Genomic DNA, 14485 nt, shown 5'->3' on the forward strand with positions numbered 1-14485 from the left:
TTCTGATATTATCAAGTTTCTAGATCAAATCTACTTGAGGAGACTCAACTGCACCACACGGGGGCACTAGTGCCTAAAGTAGGCATCAGTGAAAAGGGTGAGAGACCAACCAAGAAGCTTCCCTGCAGAGTGGAGACCAGGGAGAGCGGCCAAATGCACTTTTCTGGCCTCCGCTGAGGAACGCGAAACAGCAGCACAGGGCAACTTATGTTCACGACCCTCTTATCCCTTTGCTCACTTTTATTTTTATCCTGAGGCACACTTGGAAAACTGCCTCCAGATAGTTTAAAAGGTTAGGAACATAGAAAGCATTAACCTGGGCATACAGGCTTGCAAGAACAGAAAACAAATCACCAGGTCTTTAGTTGCTGGCAGGCTCTGAAGGACTGGCAGGACAGGCAGACTGGCATGGGTGACACTAATCAAGCACAGGGTCACCGAGACCCGCGAGAGCAGAAGTCAGCCCCCTTGGTTAAGGCCAGGCCAACGGCTCCCTGGGGAGCAGGGCCTTTCCTTAGTTCCAGGATCCCTGGAAGGCCATGGTGCCGGCTTCTCAGCTGGAGCTGGCCAGGCAGAGACAGTGAGGCAGCATGGAGGTCACCTCCACACAAGAGCTGCCTTCAATGCTTTCCCTTTCTATTGCCATTTGTTCTGTTTTGTTTTTTGTTTTTTAAAAAAGGTCACACCCAGGTGTCGCTCAGGGGTTATCCTGTCTCTGCATTCAGAAATTATTCCTGGCGGGGCTTGGGGAATTATATGGGATGCCAGAGACTGATTGAACCCCAGTGAACCACATGCTAGGCAAATGCCCTACCCACTGTACTATCTCTCCAGCCCCCACTTTCTCGTTCAGTACAGGGTGAGCACTCAAGGGGCCAAGGCTTCTGCTGCTAACATGCTCGGGGACAGGAGTTTCTTGTATGTCATCCATCCTCACTGTCCCCCTGTCCCGTCAGGGCACCAGAGAGGGACAGGAGCTCACCCACCTGGAGAACGCACATGCCGAAGGTGTTGCCCAGGATCTTGTGTGTCTCATTGTAGTAGCAATAACGAATGTTGGTGGCAGCTACGAAGAGCTCAAAGGGGTCATCCTGCTTGATGTTCAACGTCCCGTTCTTGATTTTTTTCTGTAGCTGTCGCATTCTTTTCTTCCGGTGACTGCAAAGAGCATCCCCCCAACACCAATCCCATGAGAATCAGTTAACTGGGAGACTTGATCACCCGCTGACCACTTCAAAGCTAGAAGGAAACTTGGAAATTGTAGGTCACTATCCCCACTTGAAACATGAAGAAACTGGAAGGACATTACAACAAAGTGGACAGAAGTTGGGCTTTTGCGGGAAACAGTGGTAAGTCTGTTAAAAAAAAAAAAAATCTCTGCCCTGACTCTGCAACCCAACACCCTCCCCTACACACACACACTTTTCCCTCAACGAGAAAGACACACTTAACCAACTTAGAAAAGAAGAACAATCAAGTGCAGAAAATAAGAGCTGAGCTGTAAACTGAACGGGCATGAAAAGGACCTGAAATTTACTGCCAGGAAGAAGGGGCATTTGCTCTTAGGGTTTCTGCTTAGAAATGCCCTCAAAGAGAGCACTTGCACCAACAATCCCCAAAAAACTACATCCAGGAAGTCCTGGCACCAAACTAATGAGCAGGAACTGAACAGGATCGAAGATAATTCAAAATGGCCAAGCTTACCTGCTAAATCCCAGCTCTTTCTTATAGCACCAGAGAACCGACGGCCGTGCCTTCACAGATGCTTTGGACAACATGTGATGAAGAATGACCACCTGTCAAAAGACACAGGTCACAGAATCTCACGGGCCAAAAAGAGATCACAAGAGCCAGAGCAATAGTACAGGAGGTCGGCTGTGAGCCTTGCATGCGGCCAACCTGGGTTTGATTCCCAGCATCCCATGTGGTTTCCTGAGCACCACCAGGAGTGATCCCTGAGCACTACCAGGTACGGCCCAAGAACAAACACAAAAAGAGACCACAGAGGAGGAAAGAAGACTCTGCGGGCTAGAGTCCCCGCTCTACATGCAGGAACCTCGGGCTCGATCCCTGAGCACTGCTCCGAGTGGCCCAAAAACAGAATAGAGAGAGAGACTTTAGAGACTGTCAGGCCCAAGCTCTCATGGACAAATAAAACTGAGAGCCAAGGGCCCAAGTGACAAGGCAAGTAATGACCCAGTCTGGATAGGAAGACAGGTCATGAACAAGCCTTGGGCTCGCATTCCCCGGCCACCATCTGCTGCTGATTCTCAGACCGAATACTTGTGGGTCCAGAAAAAACACACAGCCTCCAAGTCAGTGAGTTGCTTCAAAGGAGGCCAGCCATGTGTGAGCCCTGAAGCCTATGCAGGAAAATCACAGGCACCACCCTGGCCGGAAGGGAGGGATCATGGGGTCTCACCTGATCCTTTCCTCTATCTCCGACCACAACAAACAGGGACCTCTGCCGCTCCGCCATCCCATTTTCTATAAGGATCCGGATCCGGTTATCCACTTTCTTCCGATGCATGGTGAAAGGTGATCACTGTAACAAAAGGTAAAAAGGAACAGCACTAAGATAGGAGAAGACCCAGGGCTGGGTAATAGTACAACGGAAAGGGTGTCTGCCCTTGCAACGTGACCAATCCAAGTTTGTTCCCCAACATTCCTATGGTCCCACGAGACCACCAGGAGGAACCCCTAAGTATCACAAGGCTTATAACCACTGCTCACCCCCCCAAAAAAAAAAAAACAACAAAAGAAAACCTGATAGAACACCAAATTCTGAGTGAAGAATCATAGCTGAGGGCCAGGGGCTAAGCTAGCACATCTACTGAAATCAACTTACTTCACCCCTACAAACTGAGACTTGGAAAGGGGGTGAAATTGTTCCCTCAGCATGAAGGCTGGTTCACAACTGAATTCAAAGGTTTTTAAAAAATCAGAAATGTGGGGGCCGGAGTGATAGTACAGCAGTAGGGCACGTGCAGCCTAACTGGGTTCAATCCCCGGCATCCAATGATCCCCAAGCACTGCCAGGGTAAGTCCTGAGTGCAGAGCCAGAAGTAACCCCTGAGCATCGCTGGGTGTGACCAAAAAGAAAAGAAAAAAACAAAACAAAACAGAAATGCTTAAAAACATTGTAGGGATCAGAGTGATAATATAGTGGATAGTGTGGGTGCACTCGCCTTGCACACTCGACCAGCACCCTGTATGGTCCCCCTGAGCCCACCAGGAGTTATCCTGAGTGCAGAGCCAGTAGGAAGCCCTGAACACCACCACCTCCCAACCAAGACATAAAAACCTTTCTCAAAATTATTTTCAGAGGCCAGAGAGAGATAGTAAAGGTGGTAAAGGCAGTAAGGTGCTTGTCCTGAATGCAACCAATGTCAGTTCAAACCTCAGCATCACATATGATCCCCGAACACAGCCAGGAGTGATCCCTAAGCACTGGGTATTGCTCAAAAACCAAAACCAAACAAAAAACAAAATCAATCTTCAAAAATTACCTGTGGTGGACCCTAGGAAGAGCCCAGAAGACAGAAGTCTGTTTGGAAAACCTAAGGTCTCAACCCCCAGAGCCACTGGAAGCACCAGGCCCGGTCCTGCTGGTTCTGCTGTCGAGGAGCCCCACCACAGCCATGGCGGTGCAGACACTGAAACAGAAGCTGGGAGATCCCCACAAAGTAAAGGAGTGCAACCCCCAAAAGCACTGTGACCCAGAGTGCAAGCATGGCAACCCTTAGCAAGCACCCCAATTAAAGGTGTGAGGCCACCATCCTCACAGCAACAATGAAGGGGGGGGGGAATAAGAGTAAGTCATATACAGGGGGCTGAACAGGATGCAGCATGTGGCAACATAGATCTGGGCACTGCCAGCCGTGACCCCTGAGCAATACCTGATGTGCCTCTCCCAAACTCTCGTGTGTGTGTCCAGGCTTACTTCTGGCTCTTCACTTAACGGTAACTCCCAGCAATTTTGGGAGGTCATACAGAGCATATGGAGTACCAGGAATTGAACCCACATTGTCCACTTGCAAGGCAAGCTCCCTACCTATAGTGCTAGCAACTTAAGCCCTACACGTATAGCACAGCGGGTAGGGCGTCTGCCTTGCACGCAGCCAACATAGCCGACCCGAGTTCGATTCCTCCGCCCCTCTCGGAGAGCCCGGCAAGCTACCGAGAGTATTCGATATGCCAGACACAGTAACAACAAAATCTCCAATGGAGACGTTACTGGGCCCGCTCGAGCAAATCGATGATCAACGGGAGGGCCTTTACTTACTTTTACTTTACCTTTATGAGGGGCCGGAAAGATAGCACAACGGGGGGCAGGGGGGAGGACAGGATGGATGGAACACGAACACAAAAATAGAGGAGGAGGGCAGGGGCACATGCCTTGCATGCGGTCAACTGAGATCTGATCCCCAGCATCCCATATGATGCCCCAAGCACTACCAAGAGTAATTCCTAAGTGCAGACCCTGGAGTGAGCCCTGAGCATTGCAGGGTGTGACCCAAAATCAAAACAAATTTACAAAACACCTGTGGCTACAGATGTTTGTAAGATTAACATGGCAGAACCAAGTATGGTATCTTAGTCGATAATTATACAGGATATCAAAAACCGATGTGACAGTACAGCGGATAGGGCATTTGCATGTGTGTTCAATCTGCAGCATCCATATGGGAATAATTCCTGAGTGCAAAGCCAGGAGTAACCCCTGAGCATCATCAGGTGCCCCCCACCCCCCGCCCCGCAAAAAAAAATAGGAAAAAGACTATATAGAAGGGGGAGACTAGGAAACTCCTAAATAGTTATTTCTGGGCAGTTAAGATTGCAGGTGATTCTTATTTTGTTCTAACTTCTGAGTTTGTTTTTTAAACCCATATGCATTAATTCGTATGTATTACAAAGTCAAAGAAAATAGTGACTATTACAATGAAATTGTTTTCTAAAGGGAATAACATTCATAGAGGACTTATATAGACCTAAAAGTTAGAGTGTGTACCAAAAAAGCATGTGCAATAACAAAAACACACCCCCACCCCCCATTTACCAGAAACAGCAATTACAACATTAAAAAAAAATTGTTACTTAAAAACTCCAGTGCCGGGGCTGGATAGTGCAGGCATTAAGGTGCAGGACTTGCACAGCCCACCCTGGTTAATCCCCAGCACCTCATATAGCGTGATCCCTGAGTACCTCTGGATGTGGCCCAGAGCCCACTCGCTCCAAATATAAAGCACGCTAATAAACTTTATACCTTTACTATACTCGAGCCTGCCAATTAAAACAATGTACTTCAATAGCTCTTGGCTATTTCACAAGGAAAAGGGCAAGTATAAACTATTTCAAAGAGAAGCGATGGTGACAGGATTGTGACTTGTGCATAACAAGTTGGCCTGACTACTAACACCTGACCCCTACGGAGCCAGGTACCTGCCCAGCTTACGGGTCATGCTGCTGGCCACAGAAAAGGCTCCACAGTTCATCAACAACTAGCAGAATACTGTCTATTGCACGAGCTCTTCGAAAGCCCCATAAATAAAACCTGGACTTCAGGGAGCTTTCATTATAAGATGCAAGTCCATTGGTCTAAAAATAAAATCAGGACCGGATGTGTCGCTCTCTGCTGTAAAGCACTTGTCACTGAATTCAAACTCAGCGTCACCAAAAAAAAAAAAAAAGTTTTTGTCATTTTTATAGATAACAGGTAACAGCGTCTAATGGCCTGAAATGAATGACGCCACGATGGCCTGAAAGTCACCGCAGGCTAGTTCTGCACATCACTGCTAGAGAACGCGTCATGAGAACGCGCTTAGCTGCGGGGTGGACACCCCGTTCCCAGGCTCCGCGCTGCCCCCAGGACACACAGGGCAAGTCCGTGGACCTCCGCGCCGGCGCCCGCCGGGCCCGACTCCTCACGCAGGCGCTCCCCGAGCTCAGAGTCCCGCCAAGCCCCCAGTGTGACCCGCTCCGGAGTGGCCGCACACCCGGGGCCGAAGAGGCCGAGCGCAGAGGCTGTCCCCGACCCTCGGCGCCCAGCGCCAACCGCCGCCCCGACTGCGAGTACCTGCGCCGGGAGCCCGGAGTGTCGCCGCCCGCTGCCGCGCCGGAAGCACGTGGGACACGAAGCGAGCAGAGGGAGGCTCCGGGGCTGCTGCCGCGCGCAGGCGCCCGCCCGGCCCCGCTCCGCGTCCGCCCCCGCCCGCGACGCGCTACGTCATCGCGGGCGACGCGGCGACTAGCGCAGAAGGGACCTTCCTCCCCGCGCGCCCCGCGTGATGGCGTCACGGAGGCGGGGCCACCGCCGCGGGCGAAGCTCGTCTACACTCAGCAGCGGGCAGATAGCTGCACCCCCCCCCCCCCAACCGGATGGAAACGGTTTAAACGCCAGGGTTAGGTCGGCGCGGGACCGTGTGCGCCAAGTGGTTTTCAGGGTTAGACTTAGGTTGGCGAGACGACTTTAGGCAATCGCGCGATCTTAAAGCATCTCATTTCACACGGGAATTGAGGAAATTGTGTCTTGTATCGCCCGCGCCGACCCCCAACCCCTCCCACCTTGCCGACTTGTAATTCTACGGGGACAGATGTGCTTGAATGCCGGGTCTCCCCAAACCAGGCTCAGCCTGCTCTCCTTCAATCTTGCATCTCCAACCAACCCCAATCCCAGTTTACCCCTCCAAACTACCCAACCACCGCATGCTGTAAGGACGAACTACACAATGCTTTCACTTCGGTCTGATTCAAGATGACTGGCCTTGAATACCCACTACTTGCTTGATACTCTTCTCGAAGACCCTGCACTCAAGGTTTCAGACGCCAATATTCAGTCTCCCGCTTCCTCAAAACTCACTCCGATGTAACCAGCACCACCCGGCATCAAATTCTTTAAGTTCATGTATATGTCAGTGACAGGACTATCCTCTGCCTTTTGATTAACCTTACAAATTGCTAAACAACAAATAGTGTCGAGGGTGATTCTTTATAGAGTTGGGCATGGCTTTTTTTAGGCCCCCATGTAAGCAGAGTTCTGAATTTAAGATTGAGCCTTGACCAGACTATTTAACAGACTTAAGTTTTCCCATGTTGAATTCCTAGAGGGGAAAATCTTGGCACAGCACCTAGTGTGGTGGTGTAGTGTGTTAAATCAGATTACAAACCAGGTATTTAAAATTCTGAGCTGAATGAAAAACCATTCTTTGAGAAGCAACACAGACTGATTTGTCCTATAAAAAGGCTTCACATGACTGCTGTGCAAAAATTCTAGTCCAGGAGATCAAGCTGAAGTGGGTAAACCATTAGAAGCTATTGTTACCTGTTCTAAGATGGTGGTGGTGTTCACAAGTGTTAGCTGACCATTTTTAAAGTTGAAGCACATAGGTCTGCTTAAAGAAATCAATGGCATTAAAGGTATTTGCCCTGAGCAACACCATGAATGAAGACTTAAAAATCCGTTTGGAATACTCAAACCTTCTAACCAACAGCTGAAGCAGGAATTTAGGACACAAATTGATAGCAATGGCACCGGTATCCTCATATTCATTCTTGCGGGACTGAAGATAGCATGAAGGGAGAACACAGCTGGAAATGAACTCTTAACCATCAGGCCAGAAGAATACACGGTGAAGTGGCCAATGATATTGGACGTGTAGAATCCACTCACCACCCTCCACTTGTGTAATGAAACCCAACTTAGGCTACTGCAATAGCCACATTTTGCCCCAGAGTTTGCTTCCAACACTGCAATGTGTTCTTTAAATGGCAATTTTATTAGGTGACCCACCATCCACCCACCTCACCTCACCCCCATACACACAAAGCTTAAAAATCTTCAATAGTTTCCAACTGTTCTCAAGATACAAAACTGAACAGAGAATGTAACTAGAAAGCAGTCCATGGTAACCCTTACCTGTTTTTTCAGTCTCTAGTAACAAAACATTTACTGTCACCAGGAGCCAGACATAAGGCTCTTCAAGTCACTGGAAATTGGACCTTAATTTAAACACGCTTCTTTGTCTAGTTTTCCAGTATAATTTACTAGTACTCATCCTTCAAGTTTTAGCTCAATTATCCTCCCCTTCAAAAGGCTCTCCCTGATGATCCTTGTCGTTCGCTTATCACACATGTTGCTGCAACATGGCATTCACTTTATCTTAGTATGAAAGCAGGAACCGCTGGGATGTCACCATTCAATTATGCTCGGCATACTGCCTGGCAAAGGATACCCAAATTTGCAAAACCAATCACTTAATACAGTGGCTCCCTAGTTTACACAGTACTTAAAATTAGTACTTCCAATAAAAACAGTACAATTTGCCTTTACTAACCAGGTGGTCTTTCACTGCCCACTCAAAGAACAGTCTTCTACATGAGACTGAATTAAGCTTCAAAACAGCTGTTGTTAAAGGTATGAAAATCCTAACTCACAGAATATGTAATAGTGTAGTCTTCTTAGAAGACAAGGCTACCAGAGATATTTAGTAAGCTCTTTAATCTCCACTCAAGAGCTTCGCTAGATGGTATAGATGATAAAGCAGATTTCAATCAGGAATAAGAATCTAATTTTAATACTTTAATCTACTGCATTTTAAACATTCACTAACCTTTTCCAGTCTTCTTATATAATTCAAAATTGGTAAAAGTTAGAGAGATGAAATGTTAATTTACTTTCATTTTCCTGAGGGTTTTCCCTTCCCATTAACTCTAATAGGAAGGGATAAGCTCAAGGGCAATACTGATACTTTTAAATTTATAGTCAGTAAAACTTAAGGAGTGCCTTTAAAAATCCCATCAAATGGGATGAGGATTCAGGAGCTTAAAGACGAACGGTTTGAAGTCAGTGTGCTTGCCTGTACCCCATTTAAATATATTATTGAAAATACAATGAATACAAATTTACTAAGACACTTAGGAGGCTAACTACTCAACTACCTTCTACGTTTATAAGTTGGTTTTCAATAGAGCACCTCAGTTAATGAGCCTTCTGAGAATAAACATTCTCCCATCTCCTGAAAGTGGAAAAGTCTCCCACACAATAAAGTTGCATATATAGGAGACAAAGAACTGACTCAAAAATGTTAAGGGATATTTGTCTTAATAACACACAATGATTGGAGGAACTCTTCATATTCTCTTGGGATATTAGGATCTAAAAATAAAACCAAGGCAAGGTAATCAATGACGTCCTACCTTAAAGCTGTAAAACGTTAAGTCTCATTATCCCTGTGAGATGATTATTGTGCATTTATGAAACTATACATGGAGTCTTGCTATACCAAAAAGCTACTGTAGTAAATGTGACAATAACTTCTTTACAACTCTGCTAAATTGGGCTAAAAATCTGATCAAACAGAAGGCCTTCCTACAGGGAGGACAAGTATTCACATAGTACACAGAACAATCAGTACCAAGCCTCAGGCCTTAATGGGAATTTCAAAAAAGGTCGGACCCATAATGAGTCACATATTTAGAAAAAATAGTCTGAAAATGAGGCATAAAATTACATTTAGGCTGCTATGGTAGAATGCCCCCAAATTATAGTATTCAAAAAGAACCGATTCTTTTAAAAAACATATATAGAAGAAAAGTAATGATACATTCACAACATCTGCAACTAATGCATAGTTTGAAACCTAGAAATCATTTCTTTGCCCCGTCCATCTCTGAACTGACTCATAGCGATAGTTCTGTAAAGAACTTCATTTTCGATTTTAAAAGTCATGACATTGTCTATACAGGTAGCAAATTTAGTTTTATATAATACATGTCTAAGGAGTAACCAGTAAACCAGGAATATTTTGACTATCTTCCCTAAAATACAGCATATGGTTGTGGTACACCCAAGGCAGATGTCATTTAAAGCACACAAGGGGAGGTGCTAGCAAAATAAATGCTCATTTGCAAAAGAGATAACCCTTCCAATATGATGTACCACAACCACACATGAGAAGTCAAGAACTTATTTTATTTTAATATAAACATTGAAGATCCACCCCCTCCCCACCACCCTACAAAACTTGAATATGGAATGTTCAACAGCCTATCCATTTTAGATTACAAAACAGGAAAAAATCCAGTTGTCTCATGATGAATGTTTGAGAATAGTTTAAGTAGCTGAACACCTACTGCAAAAATTCCTTAGCTGGAGGCTGAAAACAAAATTCAGTCTCTGCTGAGAAAATACCATTAACTTAAAAGCCTTTGCTTTACAGGGGTGATTCCTCATGTAGTTGACATGGGTTATGACAGCAGTATTAAGATCATAGGCACACAGATCTAGTGCTCAAACTGCTAGCTCAAATCTCTACACAGCACTTAAATCACCAAACTCAGTTTAGTGGTTCCCATCCAATTTTGCGGTTCTCCCTATCCATGTAAGGGAAGGAATCACCATTTTGATTATGAATAAGCCTCAAAGGAAAAAAAGTAATTCAATTAGATTAGACAAAAAGTAAGTGCAAGTAGCTGTTGGAGATACCGAAGAAATTTGAAACACGAATAATGCATGGGATGAACCACATAAGCTGCTAGCTGTTGAACACCAGTATTTCAAGATACAACTTTTATAAACATGTTTTATTTCTTTTGCTTATACCATTAGAACCGAAACTACTGTCATTTCCCTAAAACAGGGAAATCAACCTAAAACACATACTGGTGCTTTTCAAAAGATAGCAATTTAAAGGGGTAGTAGCAGCAGGTATCTGGAATCTTTCTTTTAAGAACCTTTAGGCTGCAGAATAAACATGTGACCAAGTGTTATTTATCCATTAAGAAATTTCCATCAGTACCTGTACCAATTTATGTGACAGTATAGCAAGATTCAAGGATTAGTGACAGACAATGTATGTTATAAGGAATGATATATACTACCAATCCTTACCAAAGCCATTGTCAAAAAAAAAAGGTTACGTGTTCAAAAAAAAAAAGAGTATTTCACATTAAGTACAGAAGCGGCCATCCAGATTACATCCCTATTTGTTGCATATTTTTCAAAAAGTGCCAATCAAAGCCTAATTTTGCATTTTGGCTTTGTGTTATCCAGTATCAGCTGTTAAAAAGCAATTTACATTGTGTTTTAACCACAATCTTTTGGCCATAACTATGGTGTCAAAGCTGACAGCCAGTCTTATTCATGTGATCAAGGGTCCATGCATAATTTGGTATGCACCTACATGTTCAGTGCTCCAATCTAACTGAAACAGTTAGGAAATGCAGTTGTCTGGCAGCCACATTTCACTTCTTCCATCATCCTCTGAAGGGAATTATTTTAGTTTTATCTATTACCAGTGAATAACTCGAGGGCTGATTTCTAGATTTTAGCCAATGTCAAAAGTCAAGTCTTTCTTTCCAAAGCCACTTCATTTAACTATGGAGATATTATCACCCCATAAAGTATATTATGCCTTTTTTACTCCTAAGCAAGGGTGAGGAATCTGAGTATCATGTGCAAGGCTCAAGATGACGCTTAGGACAGAACATGCAGAGTAAAAATAGTTTCCTTCCATATCCAGGTAATATAAAGCTGACAATTGTAGTCCTGTCTTTATGGGATGAAAACAGTCCCTTTACAATAAGTTTCCTGAAAGGGAGAACAAATAGATAATAACTCTTCTGGTAACATATTATGATACACTGGCCAGTGTGTTTTTGGCGTTTAAACATAATCCTGTGAATCACATTAATTCACTTGCTGAGTGTTCATTTGCGGCATCCCTCTGTTGGGTCTTGGGGGCCCTCCACGACCTAGAAGACAAAAATGGCATTTGGTTTTTCTTTCAATATTATTTGTTTTGCCTTCAAGCAGATTTTCACCTGAAGTCAAGAAGCATGTGGGCAGCTGTGACATTATTAGGATTAAGAAGTCAATTCTTCAGTGTTCAAGTTTCACCTGTCTTGAAGTTGTCATGCGCAAATTTGCTCATGGTCTCTAGCTACAAGGAGAGTAGAACTAATGGAGTATTCCACCAGTACTCATTCATTCAACAAGTATTTATTGAGTGCCTACTATGTGCCAGGCACTGTCATCAGGCGTTGGAAATAGATACAGCAATAAAGACAGACAAGGTACCTGCTCTCATGGAGCTTACATTCTAGCGTACACTCTAGCTTACATTTCAGTAGTAACATCATACTATCAAAATTAAAAGCACCAGAATGAAAAACAGACCTTATTTACCTAAACTGTTAAAAAGAAGCTACATAACATTCAAGATTGTATAATGACTTGTAACAGATAAAGTAACTTTTTACATGCTGTTAAAACATATTGTGAGCTACCAGTCAACTCAACTTTCATAGAATATGCTACAAGGTGAGGAAAAAGAACATAACCTGTATTCACATGCAAATATCCTCAAATTTCAAATCAGTAATTCCCAAATGATCCATTAATTTTTTTCTAAATGCAGGATTTTTTGATGGGTGAGAGGACTGGCCAGTTTCTACTAGCATTGTACTGAAAATCCCTTCTTAATATACATTTTACACATAAGTATGGCCATCATTAGAGGAAACCTAGTCAATTTAGTTTCCCTCAGAGAACCATTTAGAACTTCAGATCATGTCACATTTAAATCATTTTATAGTTGACTTTACTCAAGCAGGAAGTAAATTTCCCACATTAATAGAACAAAAACTTCTTAAAGTCTATTGTTTTTAAGTACAGTTCAATAAATTAGGAAGAGGTTTTGTTTGAAAGTAAAGAATAATTTTCACTCATACTGATGAAAAAACATTGAAATTTTATTTACTCTTAGTCGTTCTAAATGGTTCTCTAAATTTAACTATAGTTTATCTGGCCATTAAAGGGTAGCTGGTCCTAAAATATAATATGCAGGTTTCAAAAATGAAAGAGTAATTATAAATTTATATAAATGTGCAATCTCATTCCAAAAATGTTTTACAAAAATGTTTCAGTGTTTATTTCCTAAAAACATTTAGCAGGTTTTAGGACCTGAAAAATAATTTGCAGTTGGAAAAGCACTTTTTCTGAGGAGAAATGTTCTAGTTCAAGACAGTTTATGTTAACAGGGAGAGTCATTCAAAAATTAAATTTGGGTTCAAGATAAATTTTAGAAACAGCATTTCATTTAATCCCTAGCAACAAGTCTGGAAATGATGAATGTATTCCTAACATGTAACCTACATGCAGACTATGAACAGTTCTTCCAAGGCCAGAACAGAAGCTCCACTTAGGAGCTAGGATCACCACCACAAAATATTACCTCGTGGGGCTCCCCGTGGTCCACTCTGCCCAGAGCCTCGCTTGAAATTCTGCTGATATCCATCCTAAAAGACAAGCTAGTTAGTAATGATGAAAACGATTTTTTGAAAAATGCTTACCTCCACCTGTCTACACTATTACAGCCTAGCCTTTATAGAATAAGGGTATTTGAGAGTGGGGACTGGGGCTCCCAAACGGTGCTGAGAGGGCCCAGAGAACTCTCCCACCAATTCTCAGTCCAGCAGGCTGGTAGACTTCAATCCTGGAATCCAAGTTTGGGCCCTGTGGTGCCACGGATTACCTAGGCCACACCCTGCAGTGCCAGAGGAATCAAATTAAGATCAGCTGCCTGCATGATGCCTTTATTCTTTATTATCTTTCCAGGCTCCAAATTATAAATAAAGTTCTTTCTATTCTTTAGAACAGTTCAATACACCACAACTGTTTTCCTACAACTTTTAGTTACTGGCAATAATATTTCAAGTGAACTATAATTTCAATGCTCTTAAAAATACATTTTTAGGGGGCTGGAGCAATAGTACAGCGGGTAGGGCATTTACCAGGGGTAATCCCTGAGTGCAGAGTCGGGAGTAATAACCCCTGTGCATTGCCGGGTGTGATCCAAAAAAAAAAACAAACAAAAAATTTTAAGACTATTGAATGACTGGCTAGTGAGGCAGTACAGCGGTAAAGGTACTTGCCTTCCTTATGACCAACGCAGGTTCTATTCCATATGGGTCCCCAGAGTCCTGCTAGGAATCCTGAGTAGAGCCAGTAGTATTCCCTAAGCACTGCCAGGTGTGACCCAAAAACCAAACCATAAAGACTATATTGAATGAGTACCTATTATTAAAAGATAACGTAACAACTTTAACTGCTCAATGCAGTGTCTGCACCAAGGTACAAAATTAGTCCCAAATTACTGCACTCCTTAACTCCAAGAAACAACTACATCTTTCATTTTCATTGGGTGTTTAGAGCAACATTCATATTTTAAGATGACTTCACCTACCCTCTGATAGCCAGAGTAGTCCCGGGGAGCGCTGAACTGAGACTGTGTATAACCACTGTTTGGAGTGTTAGAGAATGAAGGGCGATAACCATCATATCCACCTAAAATTTAAGACAAGAAAACAATTTATCTCCTGAAGGAATTTTTACCTCTTTACTATTTACCAAGTGAGGAATTAAAGTTAAACCAAATTAGTTACTCTCCTTTCCCCCTTTTTTGTGGTGAAGAAGAGACAGAAACGG

At 43.6% G+C, this 14485-nt stretch overlaps 2 protein-coding genes across 2 annotated transcripts in view; both read right to left on the reverse strand.

Moving 5' to 3' along the window:
* NAT10 (N-acetyltransferase 10) overlaps positions 1-6148 on the reverse strand; it is a 32170-nt gene extending 26022 nt beyond the window's left edge. The window contains exons 1-4 of the mRNA XM_056137208.1: positions 6077-6148; positions 2423-2545; positions 1705-1796; positions 987-1158 (exon numbers count right to left, since the gene is read on the reverse strand). Of these exons, the coding sequence (XP_055993183.1) occupies positions 987-1158; positions 1705-1796; positions 2423-2530 (372 nt within the window). The 5' untranslated portion in view covers positions 2531-2545; positions 6077-6148. The remainder of the gene's footprint in view (positions 1-986; positions 1159-1704; positions 1797-2422; positions 2546-6076) is intronic.
* A 1606-nt stretch (positions 6149-7754) lies between these two features.
* CAPRIN1 (cell cycle associated protein 1) overlaps positions 7755-14485 on the reverse strand; it is a 50199-nt gene continuing 43468 nt past the window's right edge. Inside the window, exons 17-19 of the mRNA XM_056137231.1 lie at positions 14244-14344; positions 13233-13296; positions 7755-11751 (exon numbers count right to left, since the gene is read on the reverse strand). Of these exons, the coding sequence (XP_055993206.1) occupies positions 11687-11751; positions 13233-13296; positions 14244-14344 (230 nt within the window). The 3' untranslated portion in view covers positions 7755-11686. The remainder of the gene's footprint in view (positions 11752-13232; positions 13297-14243; positions 14345-14485) is intronic.

The sequence above is a fragment of the Sorex fumeus genome, unplaced genomic scaffold, assembly GCF_029834395.1.
Source record: "Sorex fumeus unplaced genomic scaffold, SorFum_2.1 ptg000007l, whole genome shotgun sequence".
Lineage (NCBI taxonomy): Eukaryota > Metazoa > Chordata > Mammalia > Eulipotyphla > Soricidae > Sorex > Sorex fumeus.